At 49.5% G+C, this 24284-nt stretch overlaps 2 protein-coding genes across 25 annotated transcripts in view; both read left to right on the plus strand.

Moving 5' to 3' along the window:
- Positions 1 to 13758: 13758 nt before the first annotated feature.
- LOC149346609 (uncharacterized) overlaps positions 13759 to 24284 on the plus strand; it is a 58519-nt gene continuing 47993 nt past the window's right edge. For 8 of the 24 annotated variants that reach the window (XM_089586522.1, XM_089586521.1, XM_089586519.1 and 5 more), the window contains exons 1-3: positions 13759 to 13887; positions 13979 to 14081; positions 19955 to 20248. In XM_089586522.1, the coding sequence (XP_089442648.1) occupies positions 13847 to 13887; positions 13979 to 14081; positions 19955 to 20248 (438 nt within the window). In that variant the 5' untranslated portion in view covers positions 13759 to 13846. Of the gene's footprint in view, positions 14082 to 19954; positions 20249 to 24284 lie in introns of all 24 variants that reach the window. The other 16 variants (XM_089586536.1, XM_089586534.1, XM_089586533.1 and 13 more) reach the window with 7 other exon arrangements.
- Positions 20270 to 24051, plus strand: LOC149346610 (uncharacterized; the record flags this gene model as incomplete). The annotated part of the gene is made up of 1 exon (XM_089586014.1): positions 20270 to 24051. A coding segment is annotated over one exon (930 nt), but the record flags the coding sequence as incomplete, so codon positions are not given.

Here is a 24284-nt window from a genome sequence, read left to right on the forward strand (position 1 = left end):
TAACAGCTAAATCTTCATACATGACGTACAGCGCCACCGCTACCGTTTCCCTTTATCTCAAGAATGTTTGCTTTTTACGAATACTCGCACATGCAGCGAATGATCACACAAATTTTCTATTCGTATTCGATGTCATTCAGTTCTTTTACTGCTCGATTCGTATTAGGCCATTTTTTATAAATGCGCTCTGGTATTCGATCGGTTAGTAAGGCTATAAGGTTCGTATTCGAATCGATTGAGCAAATTTAATACATACACAACTTGTAATGGGCCCCTAGTGGAAGAACCAAGTCCGTAGGCTTTCACAACAGCCCCTCACACAGCCCACTAGACGCGCCTAGAGATTGATCTCCACACACCATAGAATTCTTGTTGCTCGGCTCCTCGAAAACCTGCCCTGCGCTTCTCGCATTTCCCCTTGAGACGAGAACTTTTTGGACAATACATATTCGCACATAAGGTGGTTGGGTCGCATCTCCCATGAATACACTGGATCGCTCAACATCAATGCGATCAGGAGTACAGACGGTGTTTGAGGCATTTTCGCTGTGTGTACGTTGGAGATCCTAACATCATGTACAACATTCCGCACGTTCAAGTTTACCCTTTGCGGACCGTGATACGACGCACCCCGTTCCACTCTCACCGAACGTTGGCTTTATGTATACGCGAAAAGCGGTTAAATGCATCATGCATGTACTATGGAGATTGGCCATTGGGGCTTTTGGAGAATCTAAGGCTGTAACCACCGCTTACTATATTTCTTTCGCATGTCAAACCCTTTCCTCCACAGAAACACCGCTCAGACTGACGAATTGACGGATCGTTGTTATGGCGGCTGGTCCGTACTTGTCGCGAAATAAAACGTAGTCCAGAGTTCGACGAAAACTCGTCTGGCGAGGAAATGACATCATTGTGAAAAACCTAACACTCGCCAAGAAATTGAAGAACAGGGTAAAAAACAAATGGCATTTCGGGACCTCAACGGATCCCTTGTTCACATATGAAAACAAAAAAACGGATCGGCCGTGTTTATACAGATGAAGGTGGCTGTAATGAGCATGCGTATGCTGCAGGCAAGGGCCCACGTGTCCGATCAAGTGTGTGGAGAGTTGATTGGATATGGAATGACTCTAGGAGTAGGCGTGATGATAATGATTTATCGGTGGATATGATACTGGCTGCGTCCCAGGCGATAATGTGACCGGTGCTTTTATGGTGATCTGCCAAGGCGTTTTCTTCGGTGCGCCCCTTGGCAACGTCATTTTTATGCTCCCTGAACTGTCTCCTGTAATCCCCCGTTTCGTCGATGTAGGCTGCGTCATAATCCTGGCAAGGAATCTTGTATACAACCCCGGTATCTACTGCTTTCCAGCTTGTCTTTTACTCGCACAAGTTGCTGTCTGAGCTTGTTCGTCGGCACGTGACAGATTTGAATATCGTAATAGATTACGATATTCCAATCTGTCACGTGCCGACAAACAAGCTCAGACAGCAACTTGTGAGAGCACTTCCCTTTCATCCTTCCTACGGTCTCAACAACAACAACATTTATGCGGGAGTACATCCCGTTCCTCTCGCTCGTAATGCCTCCCACGGCTGTGACAATCTCGCGAAATACTTAGACCTCTTCTTTGAAAACCAGGCATTGGTGCAGAAAGTCCAGCATATATTCAAAATGAGCAATTCGGATGCAAAAAAACGTGGCAGTTGTTGAGGCACCTTTTAGACCCGGCGGTAAGCAAATCTGCGCAGAAGGGGCAAATGGCTAGGTTAGTGCATCGGTATCAAGGCACGATTGGGGAATTTATACATGAACTCCGAAGTCGTTACATAAGCAGAGAGGCGGGCGGTTGCTTGCCGGATTACTTGGGAGAAGAAAACCTTGAATTAGTTGCAGACTTTACGATGGCGGAGGTCGAGTTTGCAAAGGGCCAGCTTCGTACCAAGTCAGCAGCGGGTCCGGACGGGGTTACTAATAAAATGCTGAGGAACCTGGATTTCAAGTCAGTGGGGGCACTCACGAATTTGATGAATAGATATTGAGCGGCCGGGGAGATTCCGCCAGAGTGGAAGCATGCTAGGATTACATTTAATCCTAAAGCAGGGAAGAAGCTCTGCATTGAGAATCTGCGTCCCATTTCGCTAACGTCGTGCTTGGTCAAAGTTATGGAGCATGTGGTCCTGAACAGGCTTCAGGGTTATGTAGAGGACAATGAGTTGATACCTGAAACAATGATTGGCTTCAGGGCTAATTTATCAACGCAGGACGTCATGATACAGCTAAAAAAAAGACGTGGTTGATCCTGGGTACAGCACGGGCACCAAGGCTAACTTGGGGCTCGACCTAACTAAAGTCTTTGACAATGTTACCCATGAGGCAATATTGAGGAACCTATCGGACATAGGACCGGGGGGTAGAACCTTCCGGTACATCAGACCGTTTCTGGAGGGTAGGACTGCGGAGATTGTAGTCGGAGAAATGAAATCGAATCTTTTCCCATTGGGCGGCAGGGGGACACCGCAAGGGTCGGTATTGTCGCCGTTCCTATTTAATATAGCCTTGATCCAGATACCACCCAGGCTGCAAGGGATATCAGGACTTAAGTATAAATTTTATGCTGATGATATTACTCTATGGGTAACAAGAGGCAGTGAAGCACAATTGGAAGAAACTCTACAGCAGGCGGTAGATATTGTGGAGGAGCTAGCAGGGGAAGCCGGACTCTCGTGCTCTCAGCCCAAGTCCGAGCTTTTTGTGCTGAGGGATAAACCAAGAGGGGTACATGCGAGGCACTATATGCCGCCACCACCTTTAGAGATGAAAGTGGGGGGAGCACCGGTCGTTGAGGTCTAAACGGTCAGGATCCTGGATATGTATCTACAGACTAACAGAAAGAATAGCTAGTCCTTGCAAAGGCTTAAATATACGGTCAATGCTACCGTGCGGCTAATCAGGAGAATCGTAAATCGTAAGAGAGGTGTTAAAGAAAAGGACTTGTTTAAGCTAGTGCAGGTGTTTGTGCTGTGTAGAATAGTGTATGCGACGCCTTATTTGAAGTTGGACGCGGCGGAAAAAGGCAAGGTGGAGGCTATGACTAGGCAGGAGTATAAAGCGGCCCTTGGGTTGCCTCACAATGCGTTTACCGAAAGGCTGCTGAGATAAGGGGTGCACAACACCCTAGAAGAACTACGGGGAGCACACTTGGTGATGCAGCTTGGTAGGCTTTCAAAAACAAAAGCAGGAAGAGACATATTGGAAAGGACCGGCAGTGGAGTTGACGTTCCAGCAGGTGACACAAAAATTCAGATGAGGCGGGAAATGCACAAGGGCTTGTACATAAAAGCTTTGCCCAAGAACATGCATCCAATACACCACGAGGACCGCAGGAACGCAAGAGCCAAAGCTTTGCATGCTAAGTACGGGAAGTACAACGGGGCAGTCTATGTAGATATCGCCGAGTATAAGGACAAGGACGCATTTGCAATTGCGGTGGTGGACGGGCGGGGACGCTTGATCGCCTCTGGATCAGTCCCGCTCCCCAGAAACTGCAGAGGAAGCGGCGATAGCACTAGCTATAACTAGTAGTAACGCTCACCTGATCTTCAGCGATTCAAAAACAGCCATCCAAAATTTGGCGAGGGGCAGAATATCTGTCACAGCGGCGCGATTGCTGATTCGGGCCACGGGGCGAGGGACTACGGAGGCGGAAATTGTTTGGTTACCTGCACACTCTGGGAACACTGGGAACGAGACGGCTCACATGAATGCTCGAGGTTTCGTCAGCCGAGTAGGTGAGCCGGACGTCCCGGGAAGGTCCACGAGAGATGGGCTGTTATCCTTTCATGACACTACTAACCATTTCAGACTTGAGCGGAGGATTTACCCACACCCGGACAAGCAATTGGTGAAGGCGCAGGAATGCGTCTGGCGACGATTCCAGACTAGATGTTTCTTCAACCCATACGTGTTGAGCAAAATCTACCCGGACATTTAGCCGTAGTGCAAATGGTGTCAGGAATTGGCAACCTATGACCACATATTATCAAGCTGCAGCATAGCACCGCCACCGGCGGATTTTATGCGCGATCCTTCCCTCGAGCAGTGGGAGGCCGTGTTGGCCAGCTCAGACCCGGTCGTCCAGACCAGGGCTGTGGAGTGGGCCACCCAGGTCGCCGTCAGCCATGGGTTGACGGCCATCTAACACGGAATCGTCCGCACATGCTCTCTGACGAAAATAGTTTTTCCATTCATCCATTCATCTATTTATCCGAATACAAATATTCCTCATGACAAGAACTGTTAGTGGAGTATCTGCGAGAAATAACGAGTTGTCTGTAATTGTACTTACATTCCTTGCTCGAATTCTTTGCCTCAATCTATCGAAAAGATGAAACAGGTGATGAGCTTCGCTCAAATTTTGCATTAGGAAGTAACGCAATCATCAGCAATTTTTTTTTATTTTCCCGCCAACCCATCCTGGCTCGGCAGGCAAGCGACTTAACAACTGATCCACCGCGGCGGGTCATTTATCTAATAAAATAAAAGAATTTGGAGGACGCTTGAGCTGCGCCTTTGAGTGGAACGCGACAGCGTCTTGCAGCGCTGCCAGGAAGTCCTGGGAACGCCATCGCCCACTCAAGGCCCTCATGGACCCAACCAAGACAAAAGCAGAAAGTGGCAAGGCAATTCAGAAATTGGCCTACCAGTACGAAGGCACTGCTAGAAGCGGTCCGCATCAAATGCTACGGTAAGGACAATCCCCAGGGCTACAACGGGGAGTACCAAGGAGCAGACAATCCCGCAATGGACAGGCCGATCACAAGAAAGGAAGTCCAGGCGGCGATAAGCGCGACAACAAGAAATACAGCAGCCGGCGCAGACAAGATCAAGAACGCCTTGATCCGCAACCTCAGCGACGAGGCGATCGACCAGCTCACGGCGTACCTCAACACGCTGTGGGAAGAGGGAGTGGTGCCGAAGGAGTGGAAGCACGCTGTCGTGGTTATGATACCCAAAGCCGGCAAGACGCTTCAGATTGAGAACCTGAGACCCATTTCCTTCACGTCGTGCCTTGGCAAATTGCACGAGAGAATCGTCACCAGGCGAATACTTGCCAATTTCCGGGCGAGGGGTATGAGAAAGGGGGAAAGGCGGACCCTTGAGGGGGGCCGATACTCCACCTTAAGCACACTCTTTATGCCGACGATATCACCCTGTGGACCACCCACGGCAGTGACGGCGACATAGAGAACACCTTACAGGAAGCAGCCACCCTCACCCAAAACTACGCACGGACCATCGGACTGTCTTGCTCCCCAGAGAAGTCCGAACTGCTCCTCATCCGGCCTAAGAACCGCCGCTGTCCCCGCTCCCCCATTGCCATTGAATTGAATGGTTACCCGGTACCTGAGGTTGGCACCCTCCGTGTATTGGGCCTGCACATCCAGAACGATGGCAAAAACACCACTACCCCCAAGAAACTCAAGCAGGTTGCAGGCGCGATATCGCACCTCCTCCGCAGGGTTTCGGGACATCATAGAGGCATGAAGGAGCGCGACCTATGTCGCCTCATTCACGCCTCTGTCCTCAGCCGTGTACTGTACACTACCCCATACTTACAACTATCCGAACATGACATAAACGCTTTGGATGCTTTGATTCGCAAGGCATTCAAGGTAGCACTTCATCTTCCCCTCAACACACCCACAGACAGATTACTAGGCCTGGGCCTCCACAACACGATCGGGGAACTGGTGGAGGCCCACCGACAGGCCCAATACATCAGGCTCACAAAAACGTCCACAGGTCGGTATATCCTGGACTCCCTGGGAATCAAAATACCGGCCAACGACCCAACCCTCCTCGCCATCCCACGATCCCTTCACCGAGAGCTTCTCATCAGGCAGCTCCCGAGGAATATGCACCCGTCCCACCATGAGCAGCGCCGCAGAGCCCGTGCGAAGGCACTCCATCGAGCGTACGGCCCCCAGCCGGACGCCGTATGGGTGGACGCTGCCTGCACGGGTGATGAAGCGACAGCAGCTGCGGTGGACTCCTCTTTATCCACCCTCCTCACACTATCTCTCCCTCCAGATACGTCCCCAGAGGCTGCAGAGGAAGCCGCCTTTGCACTTGCTATAACCCGCACGGAAGCCCGGTATATTTTAACTGACTCTAAAACTGCGATTCTAAATTTTGCTCGAGGCAGAGTTCATGTCCCTGCTTTTGGCATACTGGACTCGCCCGATGCACCCCCGCCCCGCCAAGTGGAGCTGATATGGGTGCCTGCGCACTCCGGGAATCCCGGAAACGAGGCCGCCAACCTTTTAGCCCGAGGTTCTTTAAACCGGGCTCAGGTGGCCTCGGATCGGGGATTCACGAAGGATCGCATGCACTCATTCAGTGAGCTGACCCAGGCATACAGAGCCTCTCGCCAGCTCTACCCCCCGCCCCACCCCTCCCTAGATAACAGACACGCAACACTCTGGCGCAGATTACAAACACATACTCTCCCCTCGCCCCTTACCCTAACCCACTATCATCCCTCCTTCCCCACTCCTGCTTGCGCCCTATGCCCAGAACCCTTCGCTTCTTCCCGCCACATCCTTTCCCTCTGTCCGGCAGACCCTCCCCCGCGGGATCCTAGAGAACCTCAAGACCTGGGAGGACTGGGAGACCCTGCTGCGCTCGGAGGACCCGGCCGTGCAGACCATCGCCACCGGCCGTGCTACCAGTGTTATGGACCTCAGGAACATAAACACTTGAGTGCAGTGGGGTCGTGCGGGGACCCTGGGGCGTGCCCCGATTTCCTTTGTAAATAAAGTTTTCTCTCTCTCTCTCACCAGGCGAATTCAACAATACCTGGAAGACGAAGAACAGTACCCGCACAGCATGTTCGGCTTCCGGGCGAACCTGTCGACGCAAGACGTCCTGCTGCAGATCAAGGAAGAGATCATAGACACAGCACCTAGAACTGGCGAAAACATTATCATGGCCCTGTACATCAAAGGGGCCTTCGGCAATGTTAGCCACGAGGCCATTATGGAAGGCCTAAACAACGCCAACTGCGGAAGAAGAACTCACGACTACGTAAGATCCTTCCTGTCAGAACGCACAGCGACAGTGGGATTGGGAGACCTGCGAAGCGACACCTTTACCACCCCACGTAAGGGCACGCCGCAAGGATCCGTAATCTCACCAGTGCTTTTTAACATTGCAATGATCGGACTGGCCAGAAGACTCAGCAAGAGCGATGGCATCCAGCACGCGATGTACGCCGACAACATTACGGTCTGGTTGAATCGAGGCTCGCTAGGACAAAAGCAAGAGAGACTGCAAGAAGCAGCAACGTGTGTAGAAGAGTACGTGAGGGAAAGGGGCCTAGCCTGCTCCACGGAAAAGTCGGAACTTCATAGGGTAGGGTCCAGCCCTACCAAGGAGGAACTGACAGTAAAGTTAGAAGGCCAAAATATACCAGAAAGGGATATGATACGCATCCTGTGCATGTGGATCCAAGGAAGCAGGAGATGTATGTACTTACACAATTAGCCTACTCAAGAAGTCAACAGAACAAATAAGCCGCATGATAAAGAGGGTATCACAGAACAGAAGCGGGATGAAAGAAAGCGACACGATCAAGCTCGTCAGAAGCCTGATAGTCAGCAGAGTCAGGTACTCGTTGCCATACCACCGCATGACCAAGAAAGACAAAGAACAGCCGGAGGCGCTGCTAAGAATGGCGTACAGGACGGCACTCCACCTGCCAAGAAACACATCAAATGAAAAGCTGCTACAAATGGGCCTAAACAACACATTCGAAGAACTAACGGAAGCCCAGCTAAGTGCGCAAATAGCCAGGCTCCAGCAGACAGCCACCGGCCGCAAGCTCCTAAAGAGATTAGGGCACAATGTAGAAGGGATCGTAGATAGAACAGCTAGCATTCCAGACGAGGTCCGCCAGACACTGGACATCAGCCCTCTGCCGAGAAACATGGATCCCAACCTCCATGCCGCTAGAAGGCAGGCCAGGGCAGATTATGTGAAGCGGAACCTAGCCACAATGGAAAACACAGTATGCACAGACGCGGCCCTCTATCCATGGGACCACAGGACCAGAAAGTTCCGAGTCACGGCAGCAGTGGTAGACCACATGGGGGAACCAATTAGCAGCGCGACATTAAGAAACTGTACAGTAACGGAGGGGGAGGAAGCTGTCGTAGCTCTAGCGGCGGCCGAAGGTTACCGTAGGAACAAGTCTTTGATAATCCTAACAGACTCCAAAGCAGCATGCAGGAACTACATACAGGGCAAAATAAGCAAGGAAGCGCTGAGCATCCTCCTCGAAGCAAAGCTTCCAAATAAGACCTTAAGACACAGGATTTTCTGGATACCGGCACACACCGGGATAGAGGGTAACTCGAGGGTAGATAGCCTAGTTCGCGAGATCACGAGTCGAGCAGGGCAGTCAGAAACCCTGGAGGACCCCATGACGGTGGAACCAACGTATGCAGAAATATTGAACTACCACAGAGGGCGGAGATTCAAATACCCACCACCCCCCACATCATTAACACAGCACGAGGCGGTCTGCTGGCGGAGACTGCAAGCAGGGACTTTCCACAATTTATACATACTACATAAGATGTTCCCTACACAATACAGGGACACATGTCCGTGGTGCGGAGCAACCCCCACGCTATATCACATCACATGGGAATGCGAACGGAAGAGAGCATTTCACAAGCTAAATGACCCGAATGCAGAACAATGGGAGGGCCTGCTGACCAGCAGCGAGCTCACGGTCCAAAGGGCAGTGGTGCAGCACGCCTGCGAAGCAGCAAGACTCAGCGGTGCCCTGGAATAGGGGCGCCGACCTTGTGAAGAGGCCGAAGACATGAAGACATCGGCCCACCGCTAAAATCTGATTTTTGGCGCTATAAATGTTTTTCACTCACTAAGCGCACCGCCTTGCCCGTTGCACAATTCGAAAATTCGTTTCTTGAGGAAAGGAAATGACGCAGTAAAAATGCAGGGGCACTTTGAGTGTCTAAAGTGTGTAGAGGCGAAAGCGTTTTCCGCACCACTTTGCCTGGATGGATGGATGGAAAAAACTTTATTGTCAATAAATTGGTGTTCGTGACCCTTACGGGTCACTGGGCGCCGTGGTCGAACCTTGGTCCAGGATGCCGCACTTGACTGCTGCCATTTTGGCTCGGCGCACAAGGAATCGTTGCGCTTCCTCGTCCTCGCTGGCCAGCAAGTGCTCCCACTGCATCACACTCGGGTTTATTCTTGGCTCTAAGTCTGCCTTAGGGCAGGTCCATGTGATATGTTCTAGTGTAGGTTTACCCTGACACCACGGACATTCATCTGCATATTGTGTAGGGAGAATCTTGTGTAGTTTGTGAAGGTGTGGGTAGGTACCGGTTTGTAGTCTGCTCCAGTCTACCGCCTCCTCTTTGGTGAGCCTTTTGTGTGGGGCTGGGTAGCGTTTCCGGTGACCCCTGTAATGATATCTGAGTACGTGGGGGTAACTGGGTCAAAGGTGCCTGTGGTGCAAAGTGCTGAGTCTGCTCGGTTGACGTATCCTCGAGCTAACTCGTCTGCTGCCACGTTGCCCCTCATCCCCTCATGTCCCGGAACCCACACTATACTATGTTTAGTGTTTTTGTGTCTTCTCGTCGTGTGTAGAATATGATTGGCGATGCTGTCGATCCTGCCTCTTGTGTAGTTTCTACATGCTTGTTTGGAGTCCGCCACTATAGTGAGGTTGTGTCCTGTTGCGTTGCCGTGCGATGTTGCCAGAGCAATGGCGGCTTCTTCAGCTGCTTCTATGTTTGGGTTGTTTATCGTTGCGCTGGTTATTTCTTGCCCTCCTTCGTCTGTTACAACGGCGATTGTTTTGCGTTGGTATCGGTACTTTGCTGCGTCCGTGTAGACTACGTTGGGATTGTCGCTTAGTTCCCTGGTGAGTGCTCGGACTCTGGCTTGTCGTCTTTCATAATGTAAATTCGGATCCATATGTCGTGGTATTGGTCTTACCCGGATGTTGTTTCTGTCTTCATTATTAATCTATTCCTTGTCTCTTTGCGTGCCTAGAGGTAGCCGTAATTTCTCCAGTAGGTGTCATCCCGTTCTGGTTTGAGTGAGTCTATCTAATTGCGCACTACGTTGCGCTTCTCGTAGTTCGTCGAAGGTGTTTGATACCCCCAGGGCCATTAGTTTTTCGGTTGGTGTGGACATTGGAAGTTTGAGCGCCGTTTTGTACGCTTTGCGTAGTATGGTGTCGATTTGTAGAGTCTCTTGCTTGTTTAGTTCGTGGTAGGGGAGGCTGTACGTAACCCTGCTCGTGACGAGGCTGTCAATGAGTCTTAGGGTGTCCTGTTCTCTCATCCCCTTCTTTCTACTGCTGATTCTTCGACGATTCTGGCGACTTGCTCTGTTGTATTCTTAATAGAGGCAATGGTTTTGCTACATCGGCCTGTGTTTTGCAGCCACATTCCAAGTACCCTGACTTCCGTTTTCTCAGGTATTGTCTCGTTTCCGAGTTTCAGGATGATTTGGGAGTCGTATTTTCGTGTACCTTTTTTGATTCTTACGTATTCTGATTTTTCTGCTGAGCACGATAATCCTCTGGCCCTGGCGTATTGTTCAGTATGGTCGATCGCTTTTTGTAGCCGCTCTTGTTTAGCTGCTAGGGAGCCTGTGGTTGTCCATATTGTTATGTCATCTGCATACATTGCGTAGCTGATGTTTTCTATTTCGTCCAGTACTTTCGTGAGTCCTATCATCGCTATGTTGAATAGTAGCGGTGATATTACTGAGCCTTGCGGGGTACCCTTGTTTGGCACCGTGAAGCTCTCCGATGATGTATCTCCGATGCCTATCGTAGCTGTTCGTTCCGTGAGGAAGGCTTTGACATAACGGAAGGCTCTGCTTCCACAGTTTATGTTATTGAGACCTTCCATGATGGCCGCATGTCCCACATTATCGAAGGCTCCCTTTATGTCGAGTGCTAGCACTATGTGTTCGCCGCTTCTTGGTATTTCAGTGAGGACATCCTCCTTTAATTGTAGGAGTACGTCTTGCGTGGACAGTCCCCTTCTGAAGCCAAACATGGCATCAGGGTAATATCCCTTGTCCTCCATGTAGTTTGTGATCCTTTCATTAATCACCCTCTCGTATATCTTCCCTAGACAGGAGGTTAGGGAGATTGGTCTTAGTTTTTCAATTTGAAGTCTTTTACCCGGCTTGGGTATCATAATTACCTCTGCATGTTTCCATTCCGCCGGCACGATTCCTTTTTCCCAGATAGCGTTTAGGTACTTCGTAAGCTCGGCGATGGCCGTGTCTCCCATGTTTCTAATGGTAGCGTTATTTATTTTGTCCTTTCCAGCTGCCGTATTCTTTTTTGCTTCCCCTATGGCTGCCCTTACTTCCTCCTCGGTGATTGGCCTATCCATCGCGGGGTTGTTTTCGCCGGTGTATACTTGGTCTTGCTTTGGGTGCATGATTGTGCCGTAGCATTTTTCCCTCAGTGCTTGTGTTAGTTGGTCTTCCGTTCCAGGGAAGGTGTGGAGTAGTCTTTTCATGGACTTGCCGCTTTCCGTTTTGGTTTTTGTGGGGTCTATCAAAGCTCTTAGTATATTCCAAGTTCGGGCCGTGCCTAGTGTTCCTCTAAGTGTTTCCGTGAACTGTTGCCAGTTTTGCGTGGCGATGTTGTCTGCGTGTTCTGATGCCTTCTTAGTCAGTTCTGCGATCTTCAGCTTGAGTTTCCTGTTGTGTTTTTGCTGCCTCCATCTCCTGATAAGGCTTCTTCGTGCTTCCCATAGGTGAACTAGGTGGCTGTCTACGTCTGGGTGTTGTTCCGTGGGAAGCCTTCAGAAACCACAGCGACGAAATAATAAAACCGATAACCAACATAGAAGAGTGGTGCACGGAGCTTATAAGCTTATAAGACCTTCATATATGAAGGTCAGACTTTGCCTGTGTGACACTGGTGACGTCCCCACTGGATGATGTCACAAATAGTTGATGACGAAGGAATGAGAAATTACTAATTAGTGACTAATTACTGATTAAACACTAAATACTAATTAACTGCTAATTAATGACGCTTAAGTTTCGCCTTTAGGAGTGGAACGCGACAGCGTGTTGTAGCGCTGCCAGGCAGTCCACGGAGCGCCACCAGCCGTTCGGCGCGATGTCATGCCCTTTGAACGCAACGCTTTTTGAGGAAAGGAAATGGCGCAGTAATTCTCTGTCATCTGGGGCCGTGCAGAGGCCCAAGGACCGACGTGTCCAAAACTCCCTTATTCCAAATAAAGTTTTCGTCATTATCATCGGTGGACACCCGAAGCGCACCGTCAAGGAAGAGAGGAACGTCACCACCCGTTCAGCGCGATGCCATTCCCTTTGAACGCAACGCTTTTTGAGGAAAAGAAATGGCGCAGTAATTCTCTATCATCTCGGTGGACACCCGGACCACACGTATAGGAAGGGAAGAACGCCACCACCCGTTCGGCGCGATGCCTTGCCCTTTGAACGCAACGCGTTTTGAGGAAAGGAAATTCTCTGTCCTCTCGGTGGACACCCGAACCGCAGCCTAAAGAAAGGGAGGAAGTGGGAGTGAAAGAAGAAAGAGCGAGAGCGGCCGTAATGAAGAAACTCAAAATTGTAATTGAGGAAAGGGAATTATGGAGGTACTGTCTCGTATAGCTCGGTGGACACCCGTCGAAGCGCGGACAGATCTGCCGACACGGCTGCTAACGACATTGAGGCATTAAACGCTTTCGCCTTAAAAGTCTCACTTGTCTCGGTGGACACCCGAACCGCGCATGATACCTGCCCCCAATTATAATATGCCGGTGAGCTCAATTATAGGTCGCCGGTTAGAATCCGAGCCGCAAGCTACGCTTAACTATAAGTTTGTGCTTCTCAAAACGCTGAATCGTATGACACCATCCGGAACAATCTGCAGCAAACAGTTGGCATGATACAATATTTTCGACGCGTGGTGCTCGTTAATACTACGACTCCGACGGCTTTTCGACGGAACGAGCTGTATGCGCTGTCGCCTAAAAACTGGTCAAAAGACCTTGCTAGACCTTGCGTCTGCGATGGACACCTGAAGCGTGGGTGGTGGGAAAATTTCAAAGCAATGCAGAGAAGGGTAAACTCCGCCTCCTCCTTCCCCTTACGTGGCACGAGGCAATCCTTAGAGGGCTGTCTTTAAAGGGCAAAGGACAGCCCTTGGAGGGCTATCCGCTTCAGGGCGTCTGGCGCTGGTCAGCTGCAGCGCAGCTGGCCAGGAGTGTCTCCCAGTATGGCTCCGCCGTGGTTGGGGATAGAGGCTGTGGGAAGGTAGGGCATGTGAGAACGATGCGAATAATCGCAGCGCTTACAGGAGGAAAGGAACTATCGGGGTAGCGGGCTTCAAGGAAACTAGGGTGGGGAGAAGTGTGGGTCGAGTCGACGCATCTAAGCTGCGGCTAGCCTGAGTAAAAGGACAGGAAGGAGAGGGAAGACGAAACAGAGAGGAGCGATAGAGGAAAATAATAGGGGGAGGGCGGCAATATACACAATTTACAAGCAGAAATATGCTAGTAAAAGCCACCGTAAGGGAAGGGCGCCCTGAGAGTTTCGCCTACAAGGGGAACACACAGTCTGGCGGCGCTAGATACACTTGGCGTCGTTGAGAGGAGGATGCCTCCTCGCGTGTCCAATGCACCTTCAGCAAACGAGGTTATAGGTGGCGTGGCCTGAGCCGTGCCACGTGGCAAGGTGGATAAAACCTTTCGATGATGACGTGTACGAACAGTGTTCGACCAGAACTGGAGGCGAATGGTGGCGTACGGCACGGCGGAGCTGTGCTCTACTCCTGGGTAATCTTCACATACCGACGTTGGTGTTTTACAAGGGAAACACGTGTTCCGCATTGCATCCTCCGCTTTCTCCGCTTTCCTTCACCTCCAGACTGCAGGCTCCGACCACAACGCGCCAGGCAAGCGTTCCGCCTTCCTCTCTGAGAAATGACCGAGGCTCAACACAAGGTCCCGGGAGCGACGCTGTGCTCCAGGTTCGACCTTCCTTTTTTCTGTGCATTTCTTGATTCCCTCTTACTGCTCGCGTAATTACGAGAACAACAATTGCACTTATTCTGTCTATTACGGCCCAAAACATGGATATTGGTACAGCGCGACCAGCTCTGGACTTTTCGGTGCGGCGTCCCTGCCAGCGTTGCATGCTGCCTTCAACACCATGTAGCCGCGTGTCGAAAGACAAGGTAGACGACTTTCTTGGTTGTGTTCGAGTCAATAACTCGGTCGCGTTCGCGGTGTCCGCAGGCAAAGGACAGTACAGAAGGATCCAGACATCTGAGGTAGAAAGAAGATAGCTTTCGGGACATTTCCTAGGCTTTCTTTTTGATCTACCACAATGATGACGTAGATTAGGCGGAGGCGGACACGAAGCGGAGCCAGCGCACCTGACCGTGCAATCGTGGCCGCGTTCGGCGTTCGATGCCAAGTAACGCACGTGACGGCATCTTGCGTTTCAGCGTTCGGTGCGCTTCGTGGTTTCTTTTTCGATTCGGCACTTTCTTACAGCTCGCCCTGCCTTGAGACTGACTAGCGATGCCTTGAGACTGACCAGAGGAAGACGCTCTCCTTCTGACGCAGCACTAACAGTCAGCGTGCCCGCCGCGGTGGCTCAGTGGTTACGGCGCTCGGCTGCTGACCAGATAGACATGGGTTCGATCCCGGCTGCGGAGGTGGAATTTCGATGAAGGCGAAATTTTAGAGTCCCGTGTACTCTGCGATGTCAGTGCACGTTAAAGAACTCCCGGTGGTCGAAATTTCCGCAGCCTTTCAATACGGCGACCCTCATAGTCTGAGCCACTTTGGCTGCAAGTGCTGCGTCAGAAGGAGAGCGTGTTCCCCTGGTCAGTCTCAAAGCATCGCTGATTACTGAGCCTCAATATTCAGCCGAAGTTTGCAGGCTTGCCACGGACGGCAAGCTAAAAGAAAGTACCGAATTGAAAAAGAAACCACGGAGCGCACCGAACGCTGAAACGCAAAATGCCGTCACGTGCGTTAGCTAGCATCGAACGCCGAACGCAAACCCCATAAACCAAGCCAAACCATTAGACAAGACGCATTACTGGCTTTGCAGGTGGGAGCCTGAGCAGCGCTGTGAGGTAGAAACAACGAACGCCACTAAAAGCTTGTTTCCAGCTAACGCGTCCCACCCTATCGTTTACGCGACAGGGTATTCCAGCTCGTTGGGTCGAAAAGCTAAAGGTATCGTAGTTGGCACCGACGCTCATACCGGCCGTTTGCCGCAGGATGCTCTGGGTGGCATTAACTGATTCGGCGCTTTGTTCAGCCTAATATTACTGGTAAAGTTACTGGGATGTCCCAGTCTACATAATCAGTATAGCATTAAACGCATTTACGGAAGAACCTTAGCATTCAATTCATCTGCACTTCCACGTGCCATTATTCTTTGGAATGATCTTCCCAACTGTATCGCATCTATCGGCAACCACCAATCATTTCAAGACCAACTGCACAAACCTTTTCTTCAACGACATAGTGTCTTGTTTCAGGTTGTTCTGTGTCCTTGGTTCCCTTTTCTTCTCGTTGGTATTTTACAAAGTTTTGGTTTCTTGTGAAATTTCAACCATTTGTATGTTTTTTATGGCTACTGTTTTTTTTTTCTGATGTGTATTGGGCACATGCGATGCATTCTTGCTACTAATTTAATTTTTGTTGCTCGCGGTGATGTATGTCTTTTAGTTACGTTTTGCCCTGTATATTTATAATTGTGTTTAAATTTTTGCATTGTGTCACGCGTTGTTTTTAATTTATTCTTCTTACTTGCTTAATATATTGTTGTTGCCCCCCTTACTCAATGCCCGTCTGGGCCCTGTAAGGTATCTTGAATAAATAAATAAATAAATAAAGTTGCAGCCTAGCTTGCGGCAGCAATTCTAACCGCCGACCTATAAGCGGAAGCTGTGGGTGTCCACCGAGATATTCGAGACAGTTACTGTGTCATTTTCTTTCTTCAGATCAACCCACCGCGGTGCCTCAGTTGTTACGCCACTCAGCTGTTGGCCCGAAAGACGCGGGTCCGATCCCGGCCGCGGCGGTTGAATTTCGATGGAGGCGAAATTCTAGAGGCCCGTGTGCTGTGCGATGTCGGTGCACGTTAAAGAATCCTAGGTGGTCGATATTTCCGGAATCCTGCACTATGGCGTCTCTCATAGCCTGCTTTCATCGCAAGTTCAATTATATTGCGTTGGGTACATGAGTGCTAGTTTCGAAGGGCTAAAAGAGGCTCTCGTCTGGAGTCTACGCCACGTTACCTCCTCTTTTCTACAGCTTTTTGCCTGGTGACAGATATATCCCTTTTTCTAGTTTGGGCTGTAATATTAGTGTTGTTGTGAAAGGATTCGAATGCATCTGTCGTGAAATATGGAGACTCAACCCGGCTGACTGCCCGGCTGCCATCCTCGAGCTTTACTGGGAGCCAGCTCGTTTCCCTCTTCCTGACGTGCACCGGCATCCATAATAGTTCCATGTTCCTTTTGTTTCCGTCTTGATGTCAGGATTTGATATGTCTACATAGAGATCATACCCTGCGCGAAATTGTTTATAGCGACTTTGAAGTCGCTATAGTAGGATACAACTTTAAAAAATGGCTGAGGCTTAACTTGGTTAAGCCTGGAGAATGCGAAGCATCATCGTGTCGCGTAATTTGGAGGCGCACAACCACAGCGACGGCGCGAGGTGGGCCCCGTTTCTCCACTGTCGTGACGTCATCGTGTCACGTGGTGTGACGTCTTGTATCACATGATTTGGAGGCGCACAACCACAGCGGCGGCGCGAGGTGGGCCCCCGTTTCTCCACTGTCGTGACGTCATCGTGTCACGTGGTGTGACGTCATGTATCACGTGATTTGGAGGCGTACAACCACAGCGACGGCGCGAGGTGGGCCCCCGTTTCTCTACTGTCGTGACGTCATCGTGTCACGTGGTGTGACGTCATGTATCACGTGATTTGGAGGCGCATAACCACGGTGAAGGGCTGAAGTGGTAGCTAAAGTAGTATGCTTCGCATAAAACAGCAGTTCCCAACAGTGCGCCACCGTCCGCGGCATCCTGTATTACACCGCTGACCATTCGCAACTGTAAATAACATTAGTTTTTTATGCTTCACTATACCAAACAGTCTACGTATCAAAATTCTGGAGCTCATAATTTTTTTTTCATGTGATAAGCTTCTTTTTTACGTAACAAGAAATGTTTTAGCAGCGGACTACTTTTCCGCGGTGGAGGAATTCTGTGCGCGGAGGCTGAATATGTGGGCGGAGCTTCACTGTAGACTTAAGTTGTTTGGTTGGTTTGCTTTGGTTTGGTTTATTGGGTTTAACGTCCTAAAGCGACTCAATCTATGAGAGACGCCATAGTGAAGGGCTGCGGGAATTTCGACCACCTGGGGTTCTTTAACGTGCACTGGCATCGAACAGTACACGGGCCTCTAGAATTTCGCCTCCATCGATATTCAACCGCTGCGGCCGGGATCGAAACCGCGTCTTCAGTTGTATCCGACTGTAGTTACTGCTTTGATGGTGATCATTCTAATGGCGATAACCATCTCCTCCGCTGTCCGTTCGTTCTGTTTTGACCGAACCGGCCGTTAATATTTCACCCAAGTCGGTGACGCCCATGACCAGAAAGAAGTCACCTCGATCTTACTTCGTGTATTTGGGCGATATATTCCAAGTCTTCTACAGCTTGGATTCAGAGGCCTTTTGCTCTTGCTATCCTCCGGTCTTCGAGAAACACAGGGTGCATGTTTTTGGGGGGATCGGTTTAATAGTAAGTTCCTCACTTTGGTCGCTGGTTTACCTGAGCGTTTCATTCCTAGATTCTGTCATCTAGTCCTATCCAGAGAGAAGGCGTTGGTTCTAGAAACGGCTTTACGACCGACAGGCACACACACATAACTAATGCGTGGGTGAGCCAGTACAGCTGCCCAAACGCTACCTTCACGGCGTTTTTATAAGCACGGGCGAGGGGATGAAGTAGCACCGGAGGCCACTAGCACTGCGGCGCAAAACGCGGGCGTTGCAACGAGCGTCGCAGAGAATGCGCAGCAGCCTTCCACAGAATGCGTTCGCAGACCGCAACGCGCGGATGGAACAGCCGATTACATAGTTGACAGCCGGCGTTCGTGATTCTCATTTTTTATTGCGAAAGCGATACTAATCGCACTTTCAAGCCTTCGCGTGACCAGGCCACAGTTACGTTTGACCTTTAGCGGAGTGAATATGGGCGACCTACTCGTTCAGATAACCCGGCCGCAGTTACGCCGCGCACCTGTGGCGCTACTGCCGCTGTGACGTCATACCAGCTGTAGATTATGGGCGACCAACTCGCTCCTTCAGATAGCCCGGCTGCAGTTACGGTGTGCGTTTGCCGCGCTGCGCACCTGTGGCTCTACTGCCGCTCTGTGACGTCATACCAGCTGTAGATTGTTTTCTTTCTCTCAGTCGCAACAACATCAAAAACAAAATATAAACAAAATTACCGAAGATGCTTTGAGTCGTCGCGCAGCGGCGGCCGGTAGCCGCGCGTGACCTGTAGACGCGGCGCACTGCGTTCCAAGACGCTTTCAGTCGTCGCGCAGCGGCGGCCGGTAGCCACGCGTGACCTGTAGACGCGGCGCACTGCGTTCCTTCAGTTGCCGGCGCTGCGCTTTTGCTTTCGCAACCTACCAGGCTTAACCAAAGCCAATTTTTCGTACGCGTCTCTTCGCGGGAGGAGGAAGCGCGGTGATAGTGGTGAAAAAACATTTATCGTCTATTAAATTTTTTACACAGAGGTGATTGGGGTAGAGCCCTATTGGCCCTTTCCACTCAAAATACCAGGTGGAGCCCCTATTCCGGGGCACCATTGGCAAGCAATGTCGCCCGCGTCCGTTGAGCTAAGGCCTTTTGCGTGTTTAGGTTTGACCGCCGAGCAGGGCCGCCTCCCAGTCCTCTCTGGTGGGGCTGTGGTTGGGGGGGGAGGGGGGGGTTATAGATTGGTTTTATTGACACGCCCAAATCATGTGGAAGGTGTCCGCCACCTCCCCACAGAAGTTGCAAGCGCCATCAAAGGATGTGTTGAAATGTTTCAGCACCGCCGGGCACAGCACAGTGTTAGTGAATTCTGGTCAGGAGGCGCTCGTCAGCGCGGCCCAGTCCCTTACAAGGGGCCCGGTATCGCCGGTTCTACTCCTTGTAGTAATCGGTAGTGTGTTTCAATGAAAGGGGCAGATTGTCTGATTGGGAGTAGGCTTCCAAGGACAGGGAGATAGCCTCTGAGAGAGTGCGCGAGGGGGGGGGGGGGGGGGGGGGGGGCTGTTCGGCCAGGTCTTTTCCCTGGGCCGCCGCGGTGGCTCAGTGGTTATGGTTCTCGGCGGCTAACACGAAAGACGCGGGTTCGGTCCCGGCCGCGGCGGTAGAATTTCTGTAGAGAGAAAATTCTAGAAGCCCCTGTCCTGTGCGATGTCAGTGCACGTTAAAGAACTCCAGGTGGTCGAAATTTCCGCAGCCCTTCACTACGGCGTCCCTCACAGCCTGAGTTGCTTTGCGACGTTAACGAACATAAACCATAAATCAAACGTTTCCCTGCAGTCCCTGGTGACGAGGGGCCCAAATCAGGTTACGTGGAGTTGGATGTTCGCATCGGCAGCTATATATTGCAGTATGCGCCAGGCAAGAGGGGGATCCGAATGCGGGACCTTCCAGTGTGGGACCTGCGTCGAAGAGAACAGTGTTCAGTTTGCCAGTTACAAAAAACACCGCAATTCGCTGAAGGCACCTGTTAAAGCTATCAGTGGGCAAGGGACCAACCAAAGAATGCAGACGCGGCTAACCTGGGTCGTCTTTTTTGCGCAGGTTCTTGATGCGTGCAATGAGCCGGTGACATTTCAAGAATTCCACATTGGCAATCCATCACTAATCTTCAAGCTTCATCAAGTACAAGTTGTGTCGCTCGACGGGAGTGATAGCTTGCGGGCTGGAAGAAATGCCTCGAATTTCGGACATTTTCCTGTTCTGCAAAGGTACATCGGAGCAACATCGACATCACCCGAGCCGTCCGGCACCGCCCCTCAAGCTTTTTTCATCAGTGGGCAAGGGACCAACCAAAGAATGCAGACGCGGCTAACCTGGGTCGTCTTTTTTGCGCAGGTTAGTAGAAAATCAAGTAGTCACGACTTTAAGAGCGATTCCTTGTGTCTGGTTGTAGTCCCTTGCCCAAGGGTGTTGTGTGAATGTGTCGCGAGTTGTTTTGACTCTTTGTGCTTTATTGTTCTTCTGTTAAGTGGGGATGTAGAAATGAACCCTGGCCCTGGCCCTGCGGTTTCTGAACAGCTGGCAGCTATTCTTGCCAATCAACAGGAGGCCTCAAATGAACTTAAGACTATACGGCAAAGCTTGGAAAGTCATGTTGCTGAAACTAACAGAAGGCTCGCTTCTATTGAGCAGAAGCTGCTGTCGTTTTCAGAGACCGTAGAAAGGGTGGAAGAATGTGAGCGTCGGGTTTCGAAGTTCAATGAGCAGACAGAATTTCTACTAAAAAAAATCGATGATCTTGAGAACAGAAATCGGCGCAATAACTTAATCGTTTACGGAATCGCTGAATCTGCATCCGAAACTGTATTATCGCTCAGGGATGTTGTTTTGACAGAAATATTTGAAACGAAACTGGGAATAAAAGTAAGCAGTCTTGAGCGCATACACAGATTGGGAAGAAGGGGGCCAGACAAAACGCGCCCAGTGATAATGCGGTTTTTTGATTTCAATGAAAAAATGGAGCTCCTGAGAAATGCAAAGAAACTAAAGGGCACTGATTATTCGTTGTCGGAGGATTATTCATTCAGAATCCAAGAAATAAGAAAGCAGCTATGGTCGTCCGTTAAAGACACTCTCACGCCTGAAGATACAGCGTATCTGAAGTACGATAAGCTCGTTCTCAACAAGGTGACGTACGTGGGGGATGAGGAAAAAAACGAAAGACGGGAGCTTGTGGGGCCCGGTGCAGATTCAGACGACCGCATTGCACAAGATAACGAAAACCAGGCTTTGCCTCAAAATCGAGCGAGAACCCGGCGAATGGCCGCAAACGGGGCACCCAATTGACCAGGAAATAACACTTGTCAACTAAGGTTACTTTCTTTAAATGTGCTGAGTATCGTGAATAAAAGTGTCGGATTTGAAGCGCTGCTCTACGACCTTGACCCGCATGTCACGCTGCTGACGGAGACCTGGTTGCACGCCGGTGTGCTCGATAATGAAATCATCCCCCCATCGTATAAAATATTTAGATGTGACAGACAATCCCGAGGGGGTGGAGTTGCTATTGTAGTTAAGGAAAACATTAATGTGACAATTTTGCCAGCTATTCCTAAACACGAAAGCATTTTTTGTAAAATTGATTTTTACGGTAACTCTATAGCTCTCGGTGTTGTATACCGCCCTCCTACGGCAGATCTTGCATTTCTCGAGCAACTCTACGATTATGTACAGCGTTTTCGGGGTGAGCACGTAAAGTTTTTCCTAGCTGGGGATTTCAATTTGCCGAACATCGATTGGTCAACCATGAATACGATGGGCATGAATGTTAGGCACTCAGAGATTCTTTTGAACACTGCATTTTCATGTGGTCTAGCTCAAATTGTTACTGACCCTACCAGAATAACTGCAACCACTAGGCATATTCTGGATTTATTGTTTATAAGTTCCGCTGTCAAATGTGACACTGTTGATGTGATGAACGGGCTCTCTGATCACAACTTGGTATTTGGCACCTTTTCCTTTGAAAGGTTTTGTGGCAAAAGCAAGGCTGTGATTGTTGTGAAAGATTTCAACAGGGCAGACGATGAGAGCATCCTGGACTGTTTAGAAATGAATTTGGACGGTTTTAATGTTGACGTAGATGTGAATGTTTTGTGGTGTAAATTCAAGCAAATTTGTCTTCATTGTATTGCCATGTTTGTTCCTGACAGGATTAAGAAAAAGAAACAAAATCCCTGGGTTACGAGACAGATCATACACATGAAAAGAAAGCTTAAGAGAATGAGACGATCAGGTCGGTCTCGAGACCCTGCTATTAACACTCTAAGCGCAGCACTGAAAACTGAGGTCAGAAAGGCTAAGGACACTTTCTTCACTACAACTTTAGGCAATTTCATGAAAGAAGCACCAGGGAAATTTTGGAGGTATATAGGTGGCACCAAATCCAATAGTATTTCGTTGATGGTTGACGGCTGCCCAGTCTCAGAGGCAAAACCAGTTGCCGATGAATTTAACAGGTACTTTCAATCCGTATACGCCCTGAAGGATAGTCATCTTGTTACCGAGCCTGCTGGGTATTTTTCTTCTATGCCTGATGTCATTGTGAGTCGGGAAGGTATTTTAAACTTACTCCTTAACCTTGACGCTAAAAAATCGGGCGGCCCCGATAACATTCCTACAGTTTTCCTGCACCGTTACGCGGAATGGATTTCCCAGTACTTGTTCCTCATTTTTAACGCGTCACTAGCACAGTGTTCTCTTCCGGCAGACTGGAGGGGTGATCGTATCATTCCCATATTCAAGTCAACTGATCGCCTGAGGGTATCCAATTACCGTCCAATTTCCTTGACCTCAACTAGTTGCAAAATATTGGAACATATAATCTGCCGACACTTGACCGTATTTCTCGAAGAAAACAAACTGTTATCAGACGCACAGCACGGGTTTCGGCGTGGTTTGTCGACTGTAACGCAGCTCCTTAGTGCATGCCATGATTTTTCACTCGCGATTAATAACAAAGAACAGATTGATGCTATATTTTTAGACTATGCGAAAGCATTTGATAAAGTGCCACATAATAAATTATTACAGAAACTTTACGACATGGGAATAAATAGCAGACTTATCGAGTTCATTAGGGCTTACCTAGAAAACAGGTATCAGTACGTCCAAGTTGACAAGTACTGCTCGGAGGCACTGCAGGTGACATCAGGGGTACCACAAGGCTTGGTTCTGGGACCGATTTTATTCCTTATTTATGTGAATGATATCGTAAAAGTCATACACAGTGATGTTAAGATAAAGCTTTTCGCGGATGACTGCGTTCTTTATACCTCTGTTAAATGTGCAACTGACCAAATTAAACTTAACAAAGCCCTTGCTGACGTTTCAGGTTGGTGCGGAAATTGGAACATGTTTTAATTGCTGATAAGTGCTTAGTCCTCCGCATATCCAGGAACAAAACCGTTTTACAACATTCTTATTCTGTAAATGGCACTGCACTTAAGGAATCGCCGTCTGTTAAATACCTCGGGGTTACTATTACACACAATCTGAGTTGGGATTTTCATATTAATACAGTCTGCACCAAAGCCTTTAAATCTCTCTGGTTTATTAGACGCAAGCTTTCAAAAGCCCCCATGCACGTGAAACTAGCAGCCTATAAAGCGTTGGTTCGGCCATGTCTGGAGTATGCCTCGTGTCTATGGGACCCTTATACAAAGAAAAATATTTCCAAATTAGAAAGGGTTCAAAGAACCGCGGCCAGATTCATTTGTAATAAATATAAACGCACTGACAGCGTGACAGAAATGATTGATTATCTTGGTCTCGAGACACTACGAGCGAGGCGTTCCGAATGCAGATTAAAATACTTGTATTTAATATATAACAATATAATAGACATCAACAATCATAATTTCATTACCCCTCACACACTACGCACAAGCTCGCGTTTTGATAACGGGAAAATGATACGTGAACATAGCCCCCTAAACGATACCTTTAAGTATTCATTTTTTCCGAGAACCATACGCACTTGGAATAAATTACCTAAGAATATTGTCGACAGTCCCAGTGCGCAAGAGTTCATTAAAAACCTAAAAATGCTGGGGTGAAGTTGTACTTGTATTCTTGTATTGTTTTGTATTCGTGTATTAGTGTATTCTTGTATTCTTGTATTCTTGATTCTTGTAATTGTTTTTTTTTTGTGTCCACTCCTGCTTGGAGTCAGCCGACTCTGCAGTATTTCCAAATAAATAAATAAACAAACATCATAACATTTCATACCTCTCTCTAAGCGCGAGCCGCCGCGGCGGCTCAGTGGTTATGGCGCTCGGCTGCAAACCCGAAAGTCGCAGGTTCGATCCGTGCCGCGGTGGTTGAATTTCGATAGCAGCGAACTTCCAGAGTCCCGTGTACTGTGCTGGGT

The sequence above is a fragment of the Amblyomma mixtum genome, chromosome 4 (assembly GCF_055824585.1).
Source record: "Amblyomma mixtum isolate Tamu chromosome 4, ASM5582458v1, whole genome shotgun sequence".
NCBI lineage: Eukaryota > Metazoa > Arthropoda > Arachnida > Ixodida > Ixodidae > Amblyomma > Amblyomma mixtum.